Genomic DNA, 25553 nt, shown 5'->3' with positions numbered 1-25553 from the left:
CTGGAAAGCATTGTTTAGGAGGCATCTCTACCCCACCCTCACTTTGAAACAGAATCGTTCTTATTGATCAGAACATCTTCTAGGCTTTCTAGACTGAGTTTCCATAAGAAAAGTAAGTCCTAACGTCCTAAGGTTTCCATTCTTTGTAATGAATTAATTTCTCTCCCAGTTACCTAGAACACTACTACTTATGTAACATTGAGAAAACGGCTCCTCAAATAATTTTTTGTGTTCCATGGTTCAGATAAGGAACCACAGTTGAGAAAGGCTGATAAGATCTATAAAAGACACTGGTGATACAGTACTGAGCAAAACAAACATGGTCTTGGCTCTTAAGAGTCCACAGCTAGAGACGTCCAGTGCCTAGGACAAGGAAACTCCCAAAGTCAAGCTGAGTTCTATCCCTAGAACTGCAAACAACAACAACAACAACACACACACACACACACACATACACAAAGAGTCCTGTCCAGGGAAAACAGACAATAAACAAATTAACAACTGAACATATAAAGCAAATAAAGAAAGGAATTCTACACAGTTCTATATGTATGTGACACAGGAATCCAAACATGGCAAATATTCATACCTGTCACAGTTGGAACAACTTTTCAGCGCTCCTGCCTACAGCTAAAGGAACACTCCTGTCATAATCACACACGCACAATTTATTGCTTATGGGGAACTCATAATTCACACAAACGTAACAAACACCCACCATATGTGACAACTAGATCTTGTGGCATGCACTACCTCACTATCCTTTTGTGTATCAAAGGGAAAATGTGTGTTATTCATAACATAGGTTTAGCTGTATTTAAGCTCTAAAACTGTATTCTGACCTAGTGGAGTGTGTATGTCAAGGGAGATGCATATCTTTTTTCTTTTTCTTTCTTTCTTTTTTTTTGGTACTGGATATTGAACCCAGAGGTGCTCTACCACTGGGCTACATCCGCAGCCCTTTTTATTTTGAGATAAGTTTGCCCAGACTGCCCCAAACTTGTGAATCTCCTGCCTCAGCCTCTGGAGTAGCCAGGATTACAGGTGTGCTTCACTGTACCTGACTATATAAACCATTTAATATGTTACATAGTAGAACAAAATAATATACACTTCCTTCCATAATGTAGCATATATCTGTGATACATGTACATGAACTCCCCATACCAATCAACCTAAACTGAGGCTCCTGAATTGCCCTTCTCAGCAGAAACTTGTGCTACACCTGCCTCCTAAATAGTGCTCCATGAACTTAACTCTCCATATTTCTCTGCATCAGAATTTGTTATCTGACCATATAAGCTGGAAATCAAAATAGTAAACTAAATGGAAGTCTCTACATCTTTTCTTAGAATGTCCATTGTGGCTGCTTCCTGCATCCCTGAAGGATTTGGGACTATACTGAGGCCAATATCTATAACTCAGAATCAGTCTTCTCTCTATATTCCTCATTTTCAAAGCTCAAGGATTTCTAGCACCTATTGTCTTTACTTATTCAGTGGCAGGAGCAGACTTAAGAGAAAGGACCCTCGTGTCTGAACTCACAACAGCCCATTCCTCTTCACTGAATCAAAAAGCTTATTTACATATCCTATTCTGTTAGTTAATTGCCATTTCCTTCCTTCTTCCCATTCTTCATATAAAAACTATTCATTTACTCATTCATATATGAAGGCTGTTCTATAAAGGGCTTTAAAAGATGAAAAATATCTTTTTTAAATATTTATTTTAGTTTTCAGCGGACACAACATCTTTGTTTGTATATGGTGCTAAGGATCGAACCGGGGCCGCACGCATGCCAGGCAAGTGCACTACCGCTTGAGCCACATCCCCAGCCCCGAAAAATATCTTAAACTCAAGCAATGTATCCATGTCTGATATTACTTCTGTGTACTCTGTCATTTCTTCTTCCTTTCCCCTTGTCCTTCCATCCCAGTAAAATTCTGATTTTGTATACAGCGACCATTGCAGAGGGACTACCATGGTACTCCAAGGCTGGCACAGCCTTCCCTCTTCTTCGGACCTGCAATTTGAAGCTTTATATCTGGAAATGCAGCAACTATCTTATAATTTTAAGATAAAAAGTTAACATATTAAGGATGGTAGAAAAGAAAAAAACCCAGGTCCTTGATGTCATGTAAGACAAGGTGCTTCTTATTTGTTTAATCTATGTATGTCCATTTTCTGTTACTTGCAACAAAAAGTATTCTAATTATACCTAATGCTCTAATCTTAATGTAGAAATGAAAATTGGGGAATATGGAGGACCTTTTCAGAGCTGTTCACATCTTGTCCATGCCACAGCCCTGCGCAGCAACAGGCAATTAGTCCAAACCCGTCATATGCATAGCTCTCCTACACATTACCTTTATGCCCTGCAGGGCCTTTTTTATGAGGAGTTTCAAATCCTTCCACTCAGGAATAAGTCTCTGTGTGAAGACGATATCCTAGTGACATTCCAGTTCTTCATAGGCATCTTGGATTATAGAACCTATGAAAGGTAAGGATGACATAATCTCAATATCTGATGGTACACTGGAAATTAGGGGAATTGAGAAAGAGGGAAGAACAGGGTGAGCCAGAAAAGAGAAGGAACATAAGACTTTTCTATCAACAGGAGAAACTTCTTTGATTTAAAAAGACAGGTGAGGGGTCTGGGGTTGTGGCTCAGTGGTAGAGCCTATCACATGTGAGGTACTGGGTTCAATCCTCAGCACTGCACATAAATAAAAAAAGTTTTTGTTTTTTTTTTTAAAAAGAATGCTTTAAAAAGGCGGGGGGAGGTGAATGAAATACTGATACTTACAACAACATGGATGAATCTCAAAAACACTACAAAGCCAGGTATGATGGCATATGCCTCTAATCCCAGCAGTTTGGGAGGCTGAGGCAGGAGGATCTCAAGTTCAAAGCCAGAGTCAGCAACTTAGTCAGGCCTTAAGCAACTGAATGAGACCCCATTTCTAGATAAAATACCAAATAGGGTTGGGGATGTGGCCAAATGGTGCCCAGCTCAGTGGTTGAGTGTAGCAGTTATCTCCCCGCAAAAAATGCAGACACAAAGAGTACATACTATATGAGTTCATTTATGTGGAATTCTAGAAAACAGTAATCTAACCTATAAGGACAGAACAAATTAATGATTATATGGGGCCCAAAGCTGGGGGATTTCTGGGAAAGGATAAAAGTGAGCTTTTGGTAGTGTTGATAATGTTCTATATCTTGACTATGGCAGTGGTTACATGGGTTTATAATTCAGTCAGAATTTATCAAAATGCACACTTCAATTTTATATACTTTATTATGTGTAAATTTATATCTAAATACATTTTATTTTTACAAAAATAGAAGTAAACTTGGAGTTTTATGAAGTCTGGAAACAGGAAAACCTATAGCTGGAGGTAACTGTTAGGTGAGCTTAGGTGAGTCAGTTGTTGTACAGCTGAAATAATACAAGTTCTGGCTTCTCAGTCCTCAACTTCCCTCATGGGGAAGCTCATGTTTGTAAACATAATTGTATCTATTAGCCAATGTCCTTCTTGCCTTCATGAATTTAAAAGTTACTCATTTGTTCAACAAATATTTCTTTAATGCTCAATATGTGCCAGGCTTTATGATGAGCTGAAGATAAATACTGAACAAGAATGATTATCTACCTGCAAGAAGTTAACTATTTAGTATAGAAGGCAGAGAGTGAACAAGTTGACATAGCTGTCCAATTTTGTCAAGATGCCAGATTAAAATAACTTTTTGTTTTCAGTTGGGAATTGAACCCAGGGGCTCTCTACCACTGAGCCCTTTTTTATTTTGAGACAGGGTCTCACAGATTTACCCAGACCGGCCTTGAACTTGTGATTCTCCTGCCTCAGCCTCTAGAGTCACTAGAATTTCAAGTATTCCAAAATGATGCCCAGTTCTAAAATAACCTTTCTGAAAACCTTACACTATGAATTCCCAGAAATTCTGGATAAACTAACAAATAGCTGAGCTCTAGAAGGCAGAAATGAAGAGGGAATGAGAGTGGTGCACCTTACAGAACTAAGTACAAATTGCTGTTATGATGGTCCTGAGGAAATGTACTTATCAGAGCCCCAAACTGACTCTCATAGTTAGTGGCTTGTGTAGTATTACCCTGGAAAAAGAACAGCTAGACTTGGACCCATACAAGTGAAGCCTTGGGATACCTGACAAAAACAAACACAAATATACCTTGTGGTGATGTGGAAAAGAGAGAGAGAGAGAGAGAGAGAGAGAGAGAGAGAGAGAGAGAGAGATTAAAGTCTCAAAGCCTCCCTAATGTTTCCTCTGATAATTTAAGAATAGGAGTTATGATGACTGGAGAAATGGGGCTTGCCTGATTCTTCATTCTAAATCCAAGGATAAAACTGATGAGGTTTGCAATGAGAGTCAGGCATTTCGCTTTAATCCCTCTTGACTTCCAGGAGGTACTCCTTTCTTTTCCCCTCCTAAAGCATTTAGAAAAACACAAGTAAGATAATGAAATTCAAAAGTTGTTATTATAAAGAATGCAGTATAAATTCAAAATGTTATTACTGTGAAAGGGTCAAGAGAAATGAAACAAATATGAGAGTCAGACTTACATTTATAATTTTAGGTTGTGCCATTTCTCTGTTTCCATTTCCCTTTAGATTTCTCAGACTGAATAGTCTTGTTTCACATATGGTAGATTTCTTAATGAGTTCACTAGAACCAATTCCACTCACTATACTCTCTCCCAATTAAAACCTGTTGTTAACAATATACAATATCATAGGCTTCCCATTCATTTTTCATTTCCTCCTAGCTCACAGGCCTTGAGAGATTATATATATCCCTAATTCCAGAAGAGATGAAACTCTAGTTACAGCTTCTTATAGAAGTATGTCACTGGCTCCAACATCATAATGCAACAGACTCCCCAATCCCCTCCCCCAACACACATGCTGTGTCAAGTGACTAATATTACTAAGGACATGAAAATCCCCATCTGAACTGTGCCTAGTGCTGGGAGGTTGGGGGGATCTAATGTTTTGTGATACGGATAAAAAGTCAGTATATTGCAGTGGTGAGACTTAAACTGACCTTGTTTGTACACTGTCTCTTAACAATGTCTTAAAGTAGAGCTCTAGATAAAATACAGCTAAACTTGAATCTGTTACCCAATTTAATTTGAATTTCACATGTGATTTGTTATACACTTAGTCTAAAAAATTGTGTTTATCCACTGAAATTCAAAAACTGGGTGTCCTGCATTTTTGCTTGCTAAGTAAAATAAGACAATTGCATTTAAAATTACTATTATTCACCATTTTACAAGTGAGGCCACACAGAAAGTGGCAGGACCTGAGAGACTCCAGGCATGTTCTCCAGGCAGACTCCAGGCTATTATGCCATTATTGCTGGATATGAGGGGATGTGCGTATAAGGCTCTGGCCTTTGTGATAGAACCCCTGCATCAGCAGCCCACCTGTTCAGCGGGCTCTTTGTGGCTTATAAGGGGGTCTCCGGGCTGCTTTTTACAAGCGCCAGCAATCTGAAAAAGCCTATAAAACCCTATAACAAAAACAATAGAACATACATTACCCTCTACAGAGGCAAATAGTTGGGGCAAGGAGGCCACTGGAAGGCTACGTTGAGAGTCCGGATTCGCCCCATGCTCTTCTTTTTTCGTCTTGATGTGGAAGACCTGGGTGAACCGTTTCCCAGGGAGGGGAACTGGGGTCAGGGACACGAGTCTGGGGCAGATCTATCGCATCCTGCCCGCACACTGTGATAGCCTTGTCTGCAGATGCCGCTACCACATTTTGGCGGGAAAGCACATGTGGGTGTAAACACCCGGAGTGGGACCAGGGTAACCGCGGAAAGAGAGCTTCAGAGCAGCTTGCGCGCGCCTACGAGGGGCCGTGCTGTTCGAGAGCCCCGCCCCTCGCCCCGCCCCTGCCTGCCGCGGAGGTTGGGTGGGGCTCTCCGCTCGCGCTCGCTGGGCTGCTGCGTTCGTATACCTCTCAGGCGCTTTTCATCCTTTTTCCTCTGGGCTCCCCTCTCCAGGTCAATACAGGGCCAAGCGCCCGGCCTTCGGAGGCGGACACTAGCAGGAAGGTACAAGGAGAGCAGAGTATAGGTGGTGGTAGGCTGGCGAAGGGAGAAGCAAGCCCCTACCTCTGCCGTAGTGCGAGATTTCCCTGTTTAGGAGACTTCATCCTTACAGCTCCTTAAAACCGCGCTCAGCGATGGCAGGAGAACTAAGACTCCCAGTTTGGATCGAGCGGCTAGACTGCATTTCCCTGCGCCCGGGACCCGCGCTCCCAGGGCAGTGTCTGTCTCTCCAGGGGCGTGGCGGCAAGAAGGCTAAATTTTCCACAATACTGCTCTGTTGTTGCCGAGACTGCGGTTTCAGGTACGATCCTACCTAGTTCGTTGGATTTCGCGTTTTCCTTTAGTCTAACCTGACCCCCAGTGTCCCTTCTAGTAGATAATAGGGGGACTAAAGTTTCCATTCTCCCTTAAGTTCGGGACTCCAAGTCCTTCCAGTTAAGCACTGGATTTCACCCATTTCAAAGTTCCTCATGCTTGCAGTTCTCCCACCTTGGAAACAACACCCACACCCACACACCCACCCCCCCCACACACACTTTTTCCCCTTTGTGATCAGCTACACCATTTCTAGCAGAACTCCCAGGAGATATAATCTATATTTCCTGCCTCTAATTTCTCCTCCTGAACACAACTAGAGTTCTCTACTGAACCCAACTAGAGTTACACTTCAGCACCTATGACTCTTCCAAAACTCCTCTTGACAAGATTATCCATAGCCAGAATAAAAAAAAAAAAATACATAGCCAATAATCATCTTGCTAAATTTAATAGTGAATTTTGAATTCTACTTAATTCTGTTAGGAGCACTTGACACAAATGATGACTCCCTCTTTTTAAATACATTTTCTTCTTTTAGTTTCCATAATATCATCCATTCTTGGTTTTCTTTCAGTCCTATTAATAACTCCCTCCTAGTCTCCTATGTTGCTTCTTCCACTTTTTCCTGATCTCTTAATGTTAGAGCTCCTCATGATTAAATCACTAGTCCTCTTTTTTTGTCCACACTCCTTCCCTTGGTCATTTCATGGCTTTAGGTGTATTCTATATACCAATAATTGCCACACTTACAACTGTGGTCCAAACTGTCCCTATACTCCTATATTTTATTTCCCCTCTTCCAAAATTGTTCTTCCCGAATCTCATCTCAGAGATCCATTAACAGTCAACCACACCCAAGGCAGAGGCCCAGAATTGACCTATACTATTTCCCTTATCTCCAAAGTTCTAGCTTTTCTACTTGACAAATTTTTTTCTCAAAATCTCCATTCTCATCCAGGAGTTTGTCTCCTAGGTACATACCTAAGATACAAGAAACATGTCCACACAACAATGTATACACAAATGTTCATAGTAAGTAGCATTATAAATGCCAAAAGGGGGGGTTGTAGCTCAGTGGAAGAGCCCTCACCTAGCATATATGTGAGGCACTGGGTTCTATCCTCAACACCACATAAAAGTAAATCAGTACAATAAAGGCACTGTGTCTGTCTACAACTAAAAAATTTAAAATAAATAAATACCCAAAAGTAGAAACAATTCAAATGTTAATGTCATTCAAATGATGAATGGATGAAGTAGGGTGTATCCACACAATTAAATACTATTTGGCAATTTAAAAAAGTGAAGTACTGAGTCATGCTACATGTTGGGGAAGGCAGTAAGAATGGACCTTGGGATTGAATCACTTGTTTACCCAGATATGAAGAACCTACAAAATACCAGTTGTGAACTCAGAAGGTACTACTTTATTCTACTTAAGTGTATGCATCAAGTCCATGACCACTTTGGAGTATTTTAGGCTCCACAGGGGAGGGCAAGGGTTCCTTTTGCTGCCTTCTTTGGCTGATAGCAGTACCCATTAGCCATGGGGAACTGATACACTCTAGAAATGAAGGGTTATTCCATCTAATGCTTGACTCTGTTTCCTTGGCAACTCTAGTACCAAGTCGCAGTAATAGCTGGAGTCCTCTAGCATTGGTAATGAATGGTTAGTGTCAATGCTATAATATGAATGAACTTTGAAAACTTAAGCTAAATCAAAGAAGACAGTCACAAAGGTCATATATCTTATGATTCTCTTTATAGGAGATGTCAAGAATAGGCAAATCTACCAGATGCAGAAAGTAATTTAGTGTGTTTGCCTGGGGCTAGGGCTGATGGATTGGGAGATGGAGGGTTCATCATATTTGAGGATAATATTGAAATTGATTGTAGTGTTGGATGTACAATTATGTGAGTATACTAAAAGTTATTGGGCTATTCACTTTATTTTTGGGGGGTATTCACTTTAAATTTATATACTCTATGGTATATAGGTTATTATTAAAGCTGTCCAAAAAAGCTACCAAGGGTGTGGGGGGGAATCCTCTTCTATCTCTATACCTTCCACTCCAGTCCATTCTCATCTAAAAAATACTGCATCTAACTCCAGATTCTCCCTGTTCAATTACTTTATACCTGGAAGTCAAAAGGATCTTTAAAAACAGATCTGATTATGCCATTAAAGAGACCTTTAAGGCCCTCTATTATCTAGCCCCTTCCAGCCTCCTCAGCTTAATTTCACTCTCACTCTTTCTCTCTGACTCTTCACACTATTTGCTTTTTTTTCTGTCTTCAATATGCCATGCTTTCTCTCACTTCTACATATCCCCCAACTTTCTAACTCCTTTGTACCTTTTAAATCTTATCTGAAACCTCCATCTCCTTAGATGCTGCTGACAGGTTTTTCTGATATATATTCTAATAGTTTCCTGACCTTCCCCATCATTATAGTGCTATTCCACAAGAGTAGAAACCTTGCTGCTCAGAATATTAATGTATATTGAATACTTTGGACAGTCTATCACAGAGTAGAAATTCTCAGAAAATATTTGTTGAGTCTTAGAAAAGATGGTAAGCTGTTAATTTCATTTACAAAATTATTCATAACCAATAATACAAGTATTCAATAAGTAACCTGGGCATAATCCTTGATTCTTTGTTCTCCCTCACCTTTTCTACGTCTCTCTTCACTCATCCACATACCTTGTCATAAGCCATGAACAACTAAACATGTTTCCTTGAACCCACTATTGCCTCTAATCCAGTCTTCTCCCTGTTCTGCTCTTGGGTAATTTTCTCAGAAGTATTTTCTGGTTCACTATTCTCCCTTCACTTGGGTCTAATCTACTACATTTATTTGTTGGTGGTGCTGGGGATCTAACCCAGGGATGCATGCTAGGTAGGCACTCTACCACTAAGCCACATTCCCAGCCCTATTTTATATTTTATTTAGAGACAGGTCTCACTGAGTTGCTTAGCACCTTGCTTTTGCTGAGGCTGAATTTGAACCCACAATCCTCCGGCCTTAGCCTCCAGAGCTGCTGGGATTACAGGTGTGCCCCACTGAGCCCGACACTGTATTATTTTTTGATGACAGTACATTTACTTCATTTACTTTCCAGAATTTCTATTTGGTTCTTTTCAAATATGCCTCAGGTTTTATATTTGTTTTGATATCTGTATGTATGCCTGCATGCATCATTTTTACAAGTTATTTAAAAATCCTGTCTGATAGTTCTGGTCCACAACTGTGGACCTATTTGAACCTACACTTAGTCTTCACCTAGATGTAGATTAATTCTCATCATATCATTCTCTCAAACCCCATGTCCAGTTGGTAGTAAAAAAAAAAAAAAGTGAAAGGGGGAAAAAAAAAGGAAGTGAAAGGCATAGGCTTCCCTCCTTTTCTTTCTGTTTTAATGTCAAATGGCCTCACCCCTTAATGTGATCCAATAGTGAAGTCACCAGACAGTAAGGTTAGATCTTGATGAAATTTTTTCCTTTATTTCCTCAACACTCAGTTATTAGGGACTCAAGCCAACAGCATGCAGAGCTATGACTGGGCGAATAAGAGTCAGCTCCCACCACAGGCCCCCAAATACTAAGGGGCAGAATGCTAGGTCGTCTGATTCTAAAATCCATTATTTTTCCACTATATCAATACTTCTTATATCAATGCAAATATACATTCATTTTTGTGACAGGTACTTTCCATCATACAGTTTTTGTAAGAAGATGGTGGATGGGAGGCCAAGAAGGAAGAGGACAAGGAAAGACTCTTCTGCCTCCACGACTACACAGGGTGAGCACCACTGGATTCTGAGTTTTCCTATTTTTAGAAGTACGTCTGATAAACCTTCCTAGAGAAACAAAGCTTGGACGAAAGGAACACATCAAATCACTTGTGGCAAATAAGAATCTCCTCTTTATTTCCCATATAGAAACTAGTTTCCAGATCTGGGTTGGAAAGGGCTTTGACCTGGTTCTAAATCTTTATGGGCCCTAGCATTGAGGGTCTATATTCTGATTACCAGGCATTTCTCCAGATGAGAATGAAAAGTTCTGACATCCAGCCAGTCCTGAATTAGAGAGTGGGAGTAAAGATGTAGGGCAATTCCTTGGTCAGGTGAATATCAGCCTGGGGCAGGCTCTTCCAGGCAAGTTCTAAGATTCCATACTGGGCAATGCCTATGGAAAGGATAGTATGCACATTATTCTGTCCAGGGAGGGGTATTACACCCTGGAACTTAAGAGGTCTTCTTTGGGTGTGAGAGCCCCCACAAACCAAGCAATAGAATAACCGCTCCCCAGGTACTAGATCCATGGCCTTTAGGGCCTCTTTGTAAATGATGTCTTGGGATTGAGGTTCCTCTCTCAGAAGCAGCTCTTGTAGCAGCCTCTGGATTTGGGGGGACTTAAGCTGGTACAGGTCCATGAGCTGGTGGAACTCTTTCATCCATGCAGTTGTATCACTGGCATATCGCTGCTGAAGCATCCGCAAAACATGGTACATGGCCACAAATGTCTCCCATCGAGGTACCTCTTCTTCCTTTTTTTTAGAGATGGGCTGTGTCTTCTTCTCCAACTTGGGCAATTTGGGAAACCTGCCCTTACCCTTAATATCCCATAAATCCTTTTGAAATATTAGTGCCAGGGTTTGTTTTTCCACAGAGGCATGGGGATCCAGAAAAATGTCTTTTGTGGTAGGATAAAAGTGTTGTGTCTCCATCTCTTTGAGAGCATCTGATAACTGCTGTATTCGTCTATTTCTGTAAGGCTCCCCCAGAAGATGCCAATTTATAGCCTTTGGGTCTATAAACCTCTTGGTCACTAATGGGGGCTTTGGTGTGGGGACAGCCAAAGGTTCTAGCCAACTCTCCTTTTCCTTTTTTTTTATAGGAGGAATCACTTTTAGGCGTTTTTGACTCATGAACTCCCTACTGGATTTTAAGGTCCCTGTGCTTCGTGATTCCATGGCCTGCTTGTGAGTGTACACAATGGCTTCAAGTTTTGCCTGATGCAGCCATTCTAAGTCTCCCTTTGAGGTGAGGTCTTTGAGGAGCTGACACAGTCTATGGAAACTATCCCTGGAAAGCTCTTCTCCTGCTTCCATCTGTTCTAGAACATTGTGGATCCACTCTACATCTGAGAGGCTTGCCTCTGGATATTTCCCAGCCAGGATTTGAGCGAGAGAAAATTGTACCTTAGTCTTTCCAATGAGAGATGGATGACGCTGCAAAAACCACTTCCACTTGGTACGTAGTAGTTTGCGTTTCTGAGCTTCCAGGGTCTCTTTAAATATGTGGGGCTTGAGTGGTGTCTTTATGTCCTGTTTTGGGGACTCCAAAGTTTTATCTAAAACATATAGAGATGTGGGCTTATATATTGGTAACAGTTCTTTTTCTTCATCTATCACCTTTATCTTTGGGAATGTTCTAGATGTCTTGAGTACTGTTCCCAAGGATATCTGTTTTTCCAACAGTGGTTCTGGTATCTTCTCTCCCATCTCCAGAGCTTCTGAGATGCTTTTTCTGGAAGGGATTTTTCTGGAAGGTCTTGTGGCATTTTCTCCCAAGGATATCTGTTTTACCAACGGTGGTGTGGGTATCTTCTCTCCCATCTCCAGAGCTTCTGAGATGCTTTTCCTAGAAGGGCTTTTGAGAACATCCAACTTCATAGCACTGCCTTTGTCTAGAGGGACACCTTGTACTACAGAAAGGATAATTTTCCTTCCTAGTAGTTGCTTTCCTCTTTCTTTTTGTAACTTAAGTAGTAGTTCTCTTTTTAAGATCTCTTTTTTCTTCACCACTTCTTCCAGTGATCTCTTTTTTTCTACCTCTTCTGTCTTACTCTTGCTTTCTTCTTCCTTTTCTTCCTCACTCATGCTTTCTTCTTCCTTTTCTTCCTCACTCATGCTTTCTTCTTCCTCCTCAAACCCTCCCTCCTCCTCCTCCTGCTCCTCCTCCTTCTTTTTCATCTCCTTCATCTTCTTCCTCTTCTTTTCCTTCTCCTCCTCCTCCTCTTCCATCTCCTCCACCTCCTTTAGCTTCTCCTCTTCCTCTCCTTCTTCCTCCTCCTCCTCTTCCTCCTCCTCTTCCTCTTCTTTTTCTTCCTCTTCCTCCTCTCCTTTTTTCTCCTCTGCCTCAGATAAACTCTCTTGCTCTACTTCATCTAATAGGTTTTCTATTTCTTTAGAAAATATCTCTTCACTTTCCACCTCATCTGTTTGACCATAAACCTGTTCCTTTGGGGTAACAACTCCCTTTACCTGTTTTCTCTTTCTCCTCTCTTCTTTAAGGAGTGCAATTTCTTCTTTTATATCCTCTATTATTTCTTCCCTGTCTTCAGCCTGTGCGATTTCTCTATGTTCCCTGGCTAATCTTCTTTCTTCTTCAGCCACTCTTTTCTCTAGTTTTCTCACTTTTCTCATTTCCTTGGCCAGTTTTCTCTGTTTCTTAGCCAGTTGCTTCTCATCTGTGGTCATTTCTTCATGTTCCTTAGAAAAATCCCACTCTTTGCTATCAAGTTTCTTCTGTTCCGTGCTCAACATGCTCTCCTTAACAAAGAGTGACCTCTTTAACTTGGTCAACTTTATTTTTTCCTGGGTTAGTTGCCTTTCATCACTGATAAGTTTTTGAAGATCCTTTAAGATTCTGCTGACTTTTCTTGTTTGCTTGGAAATATCCTTCTTTTCTTTCCTTAACGCTTTGGCTAACTTCCTTTCTTCTTCAGCATGTAGTCTCTGCCCTCTAGTATATTCCAGTTTTTCTTTGGCAATGTTCCTTTTCTCTGTAGCCAAAATCCTATCTTCATAGATTAGTATCTTCTCCTCTAGTGACAGTTTCTTCTTCATTTGTGCCATTTCAAGCTCAGTCAGTTTTGCCTGTTCAGGGATTTCTCCCTTTGTGGAGAGCATTTCTATCTCATTCAACCTTGTCCTCTCTTGGACTACCTTCTGCATTTCTGTGTTCAATGCCTTTTCTTCCTTAGCAATATCCTGCTCTTCTCTGAGCAGCTTCTTCTCTTGAAACATTGCCTTCTTCTCCTCAGCCAGCTGCATCTTTTCCTGGGCTAATTTCACCTGTTTTTCACCCAAAATTGCATCTGTTTGAATCAGTTTCTTCTCTCTAGCAGCCAGTTTTTCCTTCTTCCGGGCCACTGCCTCCTGCTCCTTTTTCAGCCTCTGCTCTCCCTGAACTATTTTCTCCTTGTACACATCCATCTTAATCTTTAATTGAGCTAATTGCTCTCTCCCCTGGGAAATTTTTTCTTTAATATGGAGGAAATTATTTTTCCTCTGAGCCAATTTTTCTTTTTCCTGAGCCAATTTCTTCTTTTCTTCGGTGAGGTTCTCCTCTTTCTGGACCAGTCTCTTCTTATTCTGTGCAAGTTCTTCCTTGTTATGGTTCAGTGTTTGCCATTCCTGGGCCAGTTTCTCTTTGCTCTGCATCAGTTTCTCCCTTCTCTTGGCCAGGTCTTTCTCTTTCTCAGGCATTTTTTCCTTGTCCTGGGCCAACTTATCCTCTTCCTGGATCAGCAGCTCTTCTTCCTGAGCCAGCTTATCCTCTTCCATAATCAGATTCCCCTCGTGTGAGGCCAGTGTCTCCTCCTCCTGATCCAGTTTCTTCTTTTCTTCAACCAGTCTTCCTTCTTCCTCAATCAGTGGAATTTCTTTTCTAGCCAGTTCTTCCATGTTCCATGCTAGTCCCTTCAATTCTTTGCCCACCTCCTTTTCTTGCCCTTCTAGACTTGTTTCCTTATAGGTTAGTATGTCCATTTTCTTGCCCAATACATTTTTTGTATCAGCTATTTTCTCTGCTTTCTTGGCTAGTTTCTCCTCTTGTTGAGCTATTTTCTCTGATTTCTTGGCCAGTTTCTTCTTTTTCTGGGCTACTCGTTCTGCTTCCTGGTTTAGGTTCTCTTCCCTTTCAGCCAGTTTTTCCTCTTTATAGGCAAATGTCCCCTCTCCCTGGGCCATTTTCCCATCTCTCAGGAACGCTTTCAGATATTCTTGGGCAAGTTTTCTCTCTTCCTGAGCCAGTTTTCTCTCTTCTTGTGCAAGTTTCTCTTCTTCTTTTGCTAATTTTCTCTCTTCTTTGGCTCGTTTTCTTTCATCTTTGGCATGTTCCTTGTTTATCCTGGCTTGTTTCTGTTCTTCCTGGATCTGTCTCTGCTCTGCTGTGACCAACTCTTCTTCTTCCGACTCCTCAGATACTTCTTCCTCCAGGGTCCATTCTTTCTCATCCTTGGATTTGGATGGCATCAATCTTTCCCATATCTGCCTCCACTCATCCCATGTCAGCTTCTTCTTCTTCCCCTTCTGTGTTTCCTCATCTGGCATTAGCTCCCCTTCATCCTCCTCTTCCTGAACATGGCTACTGTCCCATTCTTGCTTCCATTCATCCCAGGGTATCTTCCTCTCATTGTAGGCCTGTCTCCACTGATCCCAGGATTTCTTCCATTCCTGCCATGACAGCTTCCTCTCAACCTTATCTTTTTTTTCTTCTGGCTTAACCACTTCCTTTTTGGGTTTAGCCCTTTTCCTAATTTGTTCAATTACCTCTCTCTCTTCTTTGATCATTTCCCTCTCTTTTTTACTTACTTTCTTTTCTTCCTGACTTTCTTTCTTCTCTTGCCTAGATACCTTCTTAGAGGGTTTTTTTTCGGGTTTCTTTTCTTCTTTCTTTGACTTTGGTTTTCCCTTGACTAGGTCACCTGATTCTAAAAATAAAACTTTCTTCTTTTTGCCTTTTTTTGTTATCACTTCTTCCAAGCCTTGCATGTCCTTTTCTTCCTTTTGCTCTTCTTCTTGTTCCTTTGATATCTCTTCCTTACCTCTAATTACCATGTCTTCTCTAATTGCTTCTTCATGGATAGAAATTGTTCTTTCCTCTGGCCAGACTTCGTCCCAGTCCTCATCCTCAAGTACTTCCTCGCTTTCTTTCTTCAGCACTGGGCAGATCTTCTGAAAGAGTTCCCAGCTAGGTCGCCGATCTGCCAGCATCTCCTGAGCCACAGTCACTAACTCCCTGTTTAGATCTTCTGACATTTTTGTTTGGGAACCAGATATCCTCAGGGTCATAAGACGACACAAGTCATCCCGCCATGTGGAGATATCTCCAGGGATAACCCTCTGGCCAGCCACTCCAGAAGAACCCCGCCCAGAGACTTTAACTTTTTTTACAACTTGTTTTTCCACGACAGGATGTAGAGGTTTCTCGATGAACTCTTCAGGTTCTGATCTTTTCTTCTTGTGCACTTTTGTGGTTTTCTGAGCTGTTGCTTTCTTGCCTCTTTTGACACGTGTTTTCTTCAGCATCTTCAGGGTCAGAGCAATGTGTTCCTTTGAGGAATCTCTATCTGAAAGTTCAGCCTCTCTTGAGCCTTTTATTAAACTGACAGTTGAAGACCTGGAAATTATGTCCTCTATCTCAACTGGTACCTCTTCACTTTCACCCTCTACAGGACCTGGCTCTATGCCAATCTGTTTAGTGTCTCCCTCTTTCATCCTTCTGAGACTTCGCAACCATTTTCGGGCTGCAAGGAAAATCAGGAGATGGAGGTAAGAAAAGTATAGGAAGCTAAATGAAACTCTTCCCAAATCTAATGTGAGCTAAGAGGAATTCCTATAGAAGTAGTAGCAAGAGAGAAGGCTAGGCCTTTAAAGGGAAGGGGGGAAAAAGCATTCTTCTTGCTATATTCTCAGCATATCCTACAATCCTAGAGAGATAGGCCTTGGAGTCTTCCTGGGTTTGGGTGGATTCTTCCAAAGAGAATTCTCTTCTAGGAAAGATCTTTTCATTTTTCTCTCTTCCCACCTATTATCTCTTGACCCATCATATCCCTAACTACCCTGCCTCTTGGAGACCCCAAGGCTTGGAACCGATCACCCTGTACATACTCTGCTTTCTGCCTCCTCCTCGGCTCCGTTTTGGACCTTTGCTGGGCTTGAATTCATATTCTTCAGAAAATGAAAGATGTTGTGTAGGAGGGTATATTTTTTCAGAAATCCTTGAGACATCCAAAGAAAAATCAGGCTTTTTATCTCCTTTTGCCAAGGTCAGATTTTCATTTAGTCGCTGCTCCACTTGAGTGTGAAGGATTTGGAGATCTGAGGGTCGCATCCCCAGCAGAAGATCCAGGGATTCCTCCCCAACCATCTCTTGCCTATGAAAGTCAAAGGAGAGGAAGAACTTTACTGAATCAAGAATAAGAAGGAAAATAGGGAGGAAAGAACTGCTGTGGAACAGTCAGGGGGCTTGGCGAAGTGACCACACAAGAGAGAGTGTAGGTAGATGTAAATGAAGGCCAAAAAGAAAAAAAAAAAAAAAAGTTTAGGAAGCCAAGATGGCAGTGACTGGAGGGATCTATATGAGGGCTCTTTCAGGAGCAGAAAAAAATAGAAAGTGAAACTTGAAGGGAGTAGAGGACAGACAAAAATAGGCAAAGAAATGAAGAAGAAGATGGTCTAAGAATAGAAAAAGGTTATAAAGAGAAGAAAGATCAGGAAGCGCTAATAAACAGGGATGAGGAAACTCTAGCAATGAAAAGGAAGGGGAAATGTGGGAAGGGGAAAATAAAATAGAAATGTGGTGGTGTACGTCTAAAACCCCAACTTGGGAGGATGAGGTAGGAGGATCAAAAGTTTGAGACCAGCCTCAGTAACTTAGCAAGACCCCATCTCAAAATAAAATAAAAGGGCTGGGGATTAGTTCACTGGCCCTGGGTTCAACCCCCAGACTGAAAATAATACTAGTAGCAGTAGTAGTAGTAAATAATTGAGGAAGGCACAAAAAACTTACTGCATATCCCTGTAAGTTTCTTCTTTCTGGATCAAGTTTAAGAGTGAGGTCTTAGTGTGGATTCCAGTATCGGCCATAAGACTTAGTGCCTTGCTCCTCACTCTTTGGTCCTTATCCATTAATCCTTGAGCCAGAGGCAAGGCAAAAAGATGAGTAATCATTCCTAGACGCTTCAACCCTTCCCAGGCTAATTCTTGGATCAACGGGTTAGAATTGGTCGTATCATCCAGTAGACGACGGGCTGTCTCAGAGCGCAGGGGTGGAGACACCTGATAAGAGGCAAAGATTTGCCCTAGTGCACCAATGCAGCATTGGTACTTCAGTGGGACAGCATGGATCATAACACCAAGGATTGTCTCAATCAGGCTACTAACAGCTATTTCATTCATTTCACTCATTTTTCTTCCCAGCCAACTGCGATTTGCTGCATCTGCAAGAAGACCCTCGTTTATATCCCTGATTATTCTTGATTTTATAAGGCTTTCATCCTCCTCCTGTGCAAATTCTCCTAGATCACTTACAGCTCTTCCCCTGCCATGCCAAAAGAAGAATGGTTCGGACTTTTCCCATTCCAATTCCCGCATGGGTGAGTGCAGATTGCACTGTAAGTATATTGGACATCCTTCTGGCCATAGACGGGCACGGATCACTGAGTTGGGGATGTAGCAATCAGGGGCAAGAAGCCATTTCCTCCCATGACCAAAGTAGCATCGCAATATCTGATAAGGGTTGAGTCCATCCCAGTAAGTCAGCTGTAACTGGGGAGGAGCCACGTAATGGGTATGGTGAGGTTTTTTCATCTCTGTCCCGTCGGTTCCCGTCTTTTCCAAAGTATCATGTGTGGTGGTGCGCAGTAATACAGGGCCTCCATTTTTATCTTCTTCTATGACATGTGGCACAGAATGGTCAAAGGCAATGGCCCGCTTATTGACAAGAGTCTTCAGACCCACCAATTCCTGTTTTCTACGAACATGGTAGATATACTTGGGCACAAACATGGTCTCAAAGGAGAAGAAAAAGCCTGGTATAAAAGGCTTAGGGGCTTCTAGTACTTCATCTGTCATAGTCATAAAGGAAAGGCGGGACAGCACAGACGAGGGAAGCAGTTTTAAGCAAGATACCAGATACAGACTCTGGTTGAAAGTCACAAGCAGGTCACCCCGATCATTAGCAAAGCAGAGTGGGCCAAAGTGCAGTGAAGAGTCCAGCATGGCTATGAGTCTACCATGAAAGTCCCATATCCGGACAGAGCCATCAATACCACCTGTGACAAAAAGACTCAAGGGCAAGCAGACATCAAAGGATGTGATGGCACATTGGTGCAGAGGCAAAGTCTCAATGAACTTTGAGCTTTCCTGTGACACAGAAGACAGAAAATCATGGAACTTCCAGAGACGCAGGCAGCTGGTGTCTGTGATGGCACCCACAGACTTAGGCAATAGTATCAGGTGTTTTAGGTGACAGCTACTGAGAATGCTGGCAAGGGGCCGAAGTTGTACTCTGATCTCAGATAACACAGCTTCTGACAGGTGTATATAGTCATCCATTCCATAGGAACAGAGCAAAGTGTTTTCTCGGCTAGCAAGAATCCCTCCAGACATTGTAGAAAGTGCCAGTACAGCCCCAAAATGCACTAATTTCTCTACTCGGGCACAGCTGTGCTGGGAGAGCACTCTTATCATACCACTCTGGTGCCCAGAGAATATCAGTCCTTCTAGCCCCCGCCCCAGGTGGAAATGCCCATAAGCCAGACATTGTACAAAGTCATGAGAATCTGGTGATGTGCCTAAAAGATACTTAGCTGGGCAAGGGCAGCGGGTTGTGTCAAATACTAGCACCTCTGAGCCACCTGTTGCCACAAAGAGCTCCTCTTTTCCTGAATCATAGGCCCAATCCACAGCATTGTCCAAGATTGAGAAGGGCCAGGTGAGAATCAGAAGCTCCCCTGTTAGTGGGGACACAAAGCGCAACAGGCCATCCTCTGTAGTACACAAGATCCGGAACCAGTTTTCTCCACAGCAGATTCGACGCACCTGCTGTGGAGTAGAACCACAGACGTTGAAGAGGGTATAGAAGAAAGGCAGACGGCGCAATGAAAAACTATGGGTAGTTTGGCAGAAGAAAGTAGTGTCATCAATGAACTGGAGGTCATACAGCTCCTCACCAAGTTCTAGTCGCCGAAGCAGGTTACCTGAAGTCAGGTTCCACTCCTTGATTGTGCCTTCTCTGCCAGCTGTTAGCAGGGTGTGGGCCTCTGGCCGGCTGTGAATACATACCACTAATGAGGAATGGGCCTTGAAACTGTGGAGGGGATGGCTTCGAGTGAGGCTCCATACCTGGATTTCCCCACTCTTGTTTCCAGCATAGAGAAAGCCCTGATCAATACAGGTGAAGCAGCAGGTGATAGAGGAGCCACTGCTGGATAGGAACTTCTTTGCCTCTCCCAGCTGGCCTTGGCCCTGGTGCTCAAGGACCCTCACTACAGTCTCACACAGAGCTAGGAGGGAGCCGTTGGGGCCATTCAGCACGATGTTCTGGACAACCTCGTCACCAGGCATGGAAAACATGTTGGCTATTTGGAGGCCCTTGCCACTTTGTTCAATGACCCAGGTGACCACACCTCCCAGGATGCCAGACAGAAGCATTTTCACTTCTGGGTCATAGCAGAGGCAGTTGATATTGAAGCGACAGGGCACTATGACTAGTGGCTTGAATGCCCGAAAGTGGTCTCCAAAAAGCCGCAGGAGCAGGTCACCACAGTAGACCACGAGGATATGAAAGGAACCTGCGTGGACCATTGACTGAATGGGTGGCAGTCGCTCAGTCATGGAGAATGTTTTTTTCTCAACCATGTCCTCAGATTTGCTCTTCATCCATACTACAGCCTAGAAGATAATAAGATGGAAACTGCCTAGAAATGATAAGAAAGGAGGAAAGGCCCAGATATTCAGCTACTTTTCCCTGTTCTTTTGCTAAGGAGGAATTTTATCCATGGTGATGGTAGGTGAAACTAGGGAGAGGTGGGAAGCTTGGGCTCCTTTTCCTATACTTAGCCTATTTAGAGGACCCCAGAAGTTTACTCAACATGGAGACTGTAATTGGAGGAAGGATGAAAGGGGAATCATGGGTCTAATCATATTTAAGATTGAAAGCTATCTGGGCATGGTCCCTTGAAAAATAGACTAAGGAGAAGAAACGCAGTTTTACCTGTATTTCTTTTGTGTAGGATGTCACCCAAGAGAGGGAGGCAAAGAAGTAGGCCTCAGTGAAGTAATGACATACAACTGGCATATTTTGAGGATAACGAGATTCTTTAAACAGTGTCTGGGACCGGTCACTCAGCACAATTATTTCTTTATTTGAGTCATCTGAAGGCTATAGGGGAGAGAGAGATGGCATTAACAAAGAGGCCAGGGCACACACTACGCACTACATAAATTGTCAAAAAAATCACATTGACTAGGCACGTTGGCACAGTCCCATAATCCTAGTGACTAGGAAGTCTGAGGCAGAAGGATCACAAGTTTTAGTCCAGTCTTGGCAACCTAGTGAGATGTGTCTCAAAATTAAAATAATAGAGTGGCCCTGTATTTAATTCTAAATAATGCAAAAAAAATGTCACAAATCAATTCCCCAAATAATTTATCCTGCCCCTCCTAACTCCTGCCACATCTACATGTGTACATCTTAGCACTTAGAGGACATCTCCAGTTCACAAGAGTGTAACGGATCTCCTAACACATGAAGGAACCAGACTCCTCTAGGTCCTGTATGAGCAGATTTTATAGTGTGAGCACAAGGAAAAACTATGTTCTTCCCAACCTGAAATTAGCTACACCTGTCCTCACAAAAGTACATGTGTCATTAAAGGCATAACATCTAACAAATTACCCAAGTAAGTACATCACCTTATAGCCATGTGTAATATTACAGTGTCCCCAAAATCAATGCAGCTCTAAGTTATTAAATCTTAAAAATGCACAAATAAGACTTTTTAGGACAACCTATCTTGGCAGAAGAATAGCACATATATGATATGTATTATAGTGATAGAACATGAGCTGTGAAATGTACACCTGGGATCCATTTGTACACAGCCAGCAATAGCAAAACTGAGGTTGACAAATGTTCTTTCTAGCACTTCCTTTTAGGATCTCTCTCTTCCCAGAGGGTTGGTTCCCGTGACAATGCTTCAAAGTATTCACTTCCCACATCAAAATGTCCTTTTAAGGGGCTGGGGATGTGGCTCAAGTGGCAGCATGGTCGCTTGGCATGAGCAAGGCACTGGGTTCGATCCTCAGCACCACATAAAAATAAAATAAAGATATTGTGTCCACCTAAAACCAAAAAATAAATATTTTTTTAAAAATATGCTTTTAAGAAGTCTGTAAACTTGGGGCTGGGATTGTGACTCAGCAGTGGAACACTTGCTTAGCACATGTGGGGCCCTGGGTTTGATCCTCAGCACCACCTAAAAATAAATGAATGCAATAAAGGTATTGTGTCCAACTACAACTAAAAAATATTAAAAAAAAAAAAAAAAGAAGTCTGTAAACTTATTTAGAATTGATGGCCCACTTCCTCTTAAGGGGACAGCTCTCTTGATGGTCTACTCTGTTTACTTCTTGCTTTCATGGAGAGTCTATGACTCTTCTGAAGTGCTTATTACTGTTAAGATAGAGGCTAGCCAATAGCATGTTTATGCCACATTACCTTTTTTTCTTCTATGATGTCATTTACAGCGTTTTTAAAATCCTTCCATGTGGGAATGAGTCGGGGGGACGACATCACTTAGATTTCCCCTTGGTCCTCTTTAGGATTGTTGCTTAAAAATCTGTGGGAATCCAAAAGAAGGTTTTGAATCACAGTTACTTTTCAAGGAACCTAGGCATCAGAAAGCAAGAACTTTGAACATGGGTTTCTTATACACCTTGTGAATGTCAGAAACTATGCGCGAGACATATCTTCTCATTTAATCTTCATTATGCTTCAGTGAGGTAGGTATTACCCCATTTTACAGGTGAGAAAACTGACTCTTGGAGAGGATAAATAAAGGAGTTGGGATTGAATCTTAGCGTTTTCTTATCTAGGATATTCTAAGCAAAGGAAACAAACTTAGAAGAGGGGCTAGGAAAAAAACACCTTCACAGGCAAATGATGGTTCTTTGCTGGTTGTGGTGTATCAGGAGAGCATTTTGTGAGGACTATGGGGTTTTCAAAGTGTGGTCTCTGGATCTCCTGCACCAGGATTCCTGTCAGAGGGAGCAACATCTTCAATTACAGATTCTTTTAAAAAAAATATTGTTTTTTAGTTGTAGTTGGACACAATACCTTTATTTTTATTTATTTATTTTTATGTGGTGCTGAAGATCGAACCCAGTGCTTCGCATGTGCGCTGAGCTACAATCCCAGCCCCCCAAATACAGATTCTTATCCCAGCAACTTGGGAGGCTGAAGCAGGAGGATTACAATCCTCTGCCAATCTAGGCAACTTAATGAGAACCCTATCTTAAAATAAAATTTTAAAAGGACTGGTGATGTAGCTCAGTGGTAAAGCACCCCTGGATTCAAAAACAAAACAAAGAAAGAAACAAAACTATAATGCAAATTCCTGGGCCCCTGTCTGAATCAGAACCATAAGGTAAAATCCAGGAAACTTCATCTGTAAAAATCTCTCTAGGTAATTCTATAGACATTCAAGTCTTAACTACTGAAAGAGGAAGTAGAGGTAGGGGACACCTGGAATAATAAATTTTTTTCCCCTACTCGCCTCTCTTAAATCAGCAACAGCATTTATTTATTTATTATTATTATTATTAAGTTGTAATTGGACACAAACCTTTATTTAATTTTATGTGGTGCCGAGGATCAAACCCAGTGCCTCACATGTGCTAGGTAAGTGCTCTACCACTGAGCCCCAGCCCCCATTCACGTAATAATTCCTTATAGAAGATAATCTGTTCATTGCCCGCTTCCCTGTTCACTTCTCTTTGGCCACTGTGAGGACAAACTTCTATGTTTCATAGTTGGATTGTGAATAAATCTCACTTCTAACAATGCCTTCTGTCAAGCAGTTTGTCATACTGGTGTGACAATGGGTTTCCTTTTTTTCATTAGTGAAATGAAAATGCCAATCTTTAATACTTTGCAGAATGGGTGCAAAGATCAAATAGGATTATTCATGTAAAACCCCTTTAAATATACCCTGATGCAGAACAATGACAATTGCTGGTTTTAGGCTGACCTAGTCCTGAGACAGATGACTACTCATTTCCTTTCCTACTTTGTTCCTCTGGAAACAAAACAGTTGAGTTTATAGTCTGGCCAGCAGAGGGCAATGGAGGTCAACCTTGCCTGCTAGATCAAGAAAACATCAGCAGTTTAGAGAAATGATTCCTAAAGTGTGTTCCCTGGCCAGCAGCATCAGTATCACCTGAGTACTTGTTAGAAATACAAATTATTGAGCCAAACTCCAGAACTATTGAATTGAAAACTCTGAGAGTAGGGCCCAACAATCTGGGTTTCAACAAGCTCTGCTGCGGATCTTTTGCACCCTCACATGTGATGTTACTGTTTTTAATGTATTAAGAATTCTCAATCAGTATGGCCTGGGCCTCCCAAAGCAAAGTCAGTACGACCCATCCCCTGGTATGACTTAAGCCTTGGTTTGTGTTGCACAGAGACTAGATGATGGGATTTGGGGGAAAGCAGCAAGCAAAGCTTACCATCAGGAGTGGGGGTGTGGTTCAGTGGTAGAGTGCTTGCCTGGCATGTGTAAGGCACTGGGTTCGATTCTTAACACCACATATAAATAAATAATTAAAATAAAGGTCCATTGACCTTTACTAAAAAAAATAAACTACTATCATCATCTTGCATGTATAGAGTGGTAGAGCCCACAAAAAAAACTTCACGTTTATTACATCATTGTTGTTATTATTTTGGTGGTAGTGGTACTGGAGATTGAATCAGGGCCTTGAGCATGCTAGACAAATGCTCTGCTACTAAGATATATCCCAGCCCTTTTATTTTGAGACATAGTCTTGCTAAATTGCTAAGGCTGGTTTTGAAGCCTCAGCTTCTTGAGTAACTGATTATGGGTGTACACCACCATGCGTGGTTCCTTAGTTGTTTTTTTTTTTTTTTTTTTTTTTGGTACCAGGGATTGAACCCAGGGCTGCTTAATCACTGAACGCTTTTTGTTTTTCATTTTGCAACACTAAGTTGCTTAGGGTCTTGCTAAGTTGCTGAGGCTGGGTTTGAACTTACAATCCTCCTGCCTCAGACTCCCAAGTTGCCAGGATTATAGGCATGCAATCACTGCACATAGCTTTCATTAGTTGAAGTAATTCTGAGTGGTTGATCTTCTTTTCATTGTACACATGAGCAACATGCACTTGGATGCATTTGATGCTACACAGGGAAGATTCAAGACTAAGAGCCATTTCACAATTCTGGATTCTATATTAGAAGAGGACGAGGTTCTGCCAGAGGATACTAAGGAAGCTCTCTGACCCCCAAATCCACTCACAGTGGGAATTGGGGACTTTAGTGTTCCTTCTTTCTCTTTCCATTCTTCTAGGCTGAATGCTATGCTCCTATTTTCCCCCCATTTTCTTTCCTTTCATCTCTACATTCAATACTCATTTGGACGGTCTTTTTTAAATTATTTTTTTTAGTTGTTGATGGACTTTCATATTTATTTATTTATATGCAGTGCTGAGGATGGAACCCAATGCACGTGCTAAGCAAGTACTTCACCACTGAGCTACAACCCAGGCCCTCATTTAGACCATATTTAAGGAGACAGCATGATCTGCTTCGATCTTGAACATCAGTGGATGGCTATATGGGCCAGCCCAGCCCTATAGCTTGGGCTTACCTCACTAGTTCCTTCTGGAGGCCCCAGAGTTGAAAGTAGTCTTCTATAGCAAATTTGCAGTCACTACCTTTAGTTCTTGTTGTTCCATGTATCTTCTTTGGGTCCTACTTCTGGAACAGGGCTGGGGAGTGAGTTAGAAAAGGCCTTCAAAACCCAGGGGTTTGTGGGTTCAAGTGATTCTCCTGCTTCAGCCTCCAAATTGCTTGTGCCTGACTTGTATCTGTTTAAAAATACCAAGTACTGTGAGTACATATAACAAGAAAACTTGACCATCCAAAAGGAGGGTGGTGTGTGCTCCACAATTTGAGGTAGGGCCATGCATGGTTTATACAGCCTTGCAGGTAATGTCTCACAGGGTGCAAAGTCCAGCTGGCACCAGAATGACCCAATCACAGAAGCAAACTTGGCCTACTCTGTTCTTAAATGACATTATTGCTAAGGAGCCCAAGTTT

The 25553-nt window shown here is 41.9% G+C and overlaps 1 protein-coding gene across 2 annotated transcripts; it reads right to left on the bottom strand.

The window, feature by feature from the left end:
• Positions 1–10319: 10319 nt before the first annotated feature.
• Positions 10320–25286, bottom strand: Wdr87 (WD repeat domain 87). Of its 2 annotated transcripts, XM_071604290.1 has the most exons (6): positions 25102–25286; positions 21933–22053; positions 20427–20594; positions 17220–20104; positions 16319–16584; positions 10320–15954 (listed from the first exon to the last, which is right to left on the bottom strand). In XM_071604290.1, the coding sequence occupies exons 2-6, from the start codon at positions 22005–22007 to the stop codon at positions 10502–10504; spliced, it is 8847 nt and encodes a 2948-aa protein (XP_071460391.1). In that variant the 5' UTR covers positions 22008–22053; positions 25102–25286; the 3' UTR covers positions 10320–10501. The 2 variants fall into 2 exon arrangements, with proteins under 2 accessions (XP_071460391.1, XP_071460392.1); XM_071604291.1 differs by lacking the exons at positions 21933–22053; positions 25102–25286 and having other exon boundaries at positions 17220–20126; positions 20427–20512.
• Positions 25287–25553: the final 267 nt, after the last annotated feature.

Source organism: Marmota flaviventris, chromosome 18, assembly GCF_047511675.1.
Source record: "Marmota flaviventris isolate mMarFla1 chromosome 18, mMarFla1.hap1, whole genome shotgun sequence".
NCBI classification, from domain to species: domain Eukaryota; kingdom Metazoa; phylum Chordata; class Mammalia; order Rodentia; family Sciuridae; genus Marmota; species Marmota flaviventris.
The sequence above is the reverse complement of the archived record's forward strand: the minus strand, read 5'-3'. Positions and strand labels throughout refer to the sequence as shown.

What these genes read in the sequence shown, in the direction of transcription:
- Wdr87 (XM_071604290.1), bottom strand. Translation starts at nt 22,007, where the DNA reads ATGTCGTCCCCCCGACTCATTCCCACATGGAAGGATTTTAAAAACGCT. An exon ending in ACATCATAGAAGAAAAAAAG is followed by an intron (nt 20,595 to 21,932) that starts GTAATGTGGCAT and finishes TCTCCCCTATAG; the next exon opens with CCTTCAGATGACTCAAATAA. An exon ending in GAAACTTACAGGGATATGCA is followed by an intron (nt 16,585 to 17,219) that starts GTAAGTTTTTTG and finishes TGACTTTCATAG; the next exon opens with GCAAGAGATGGTTGGGGAGG.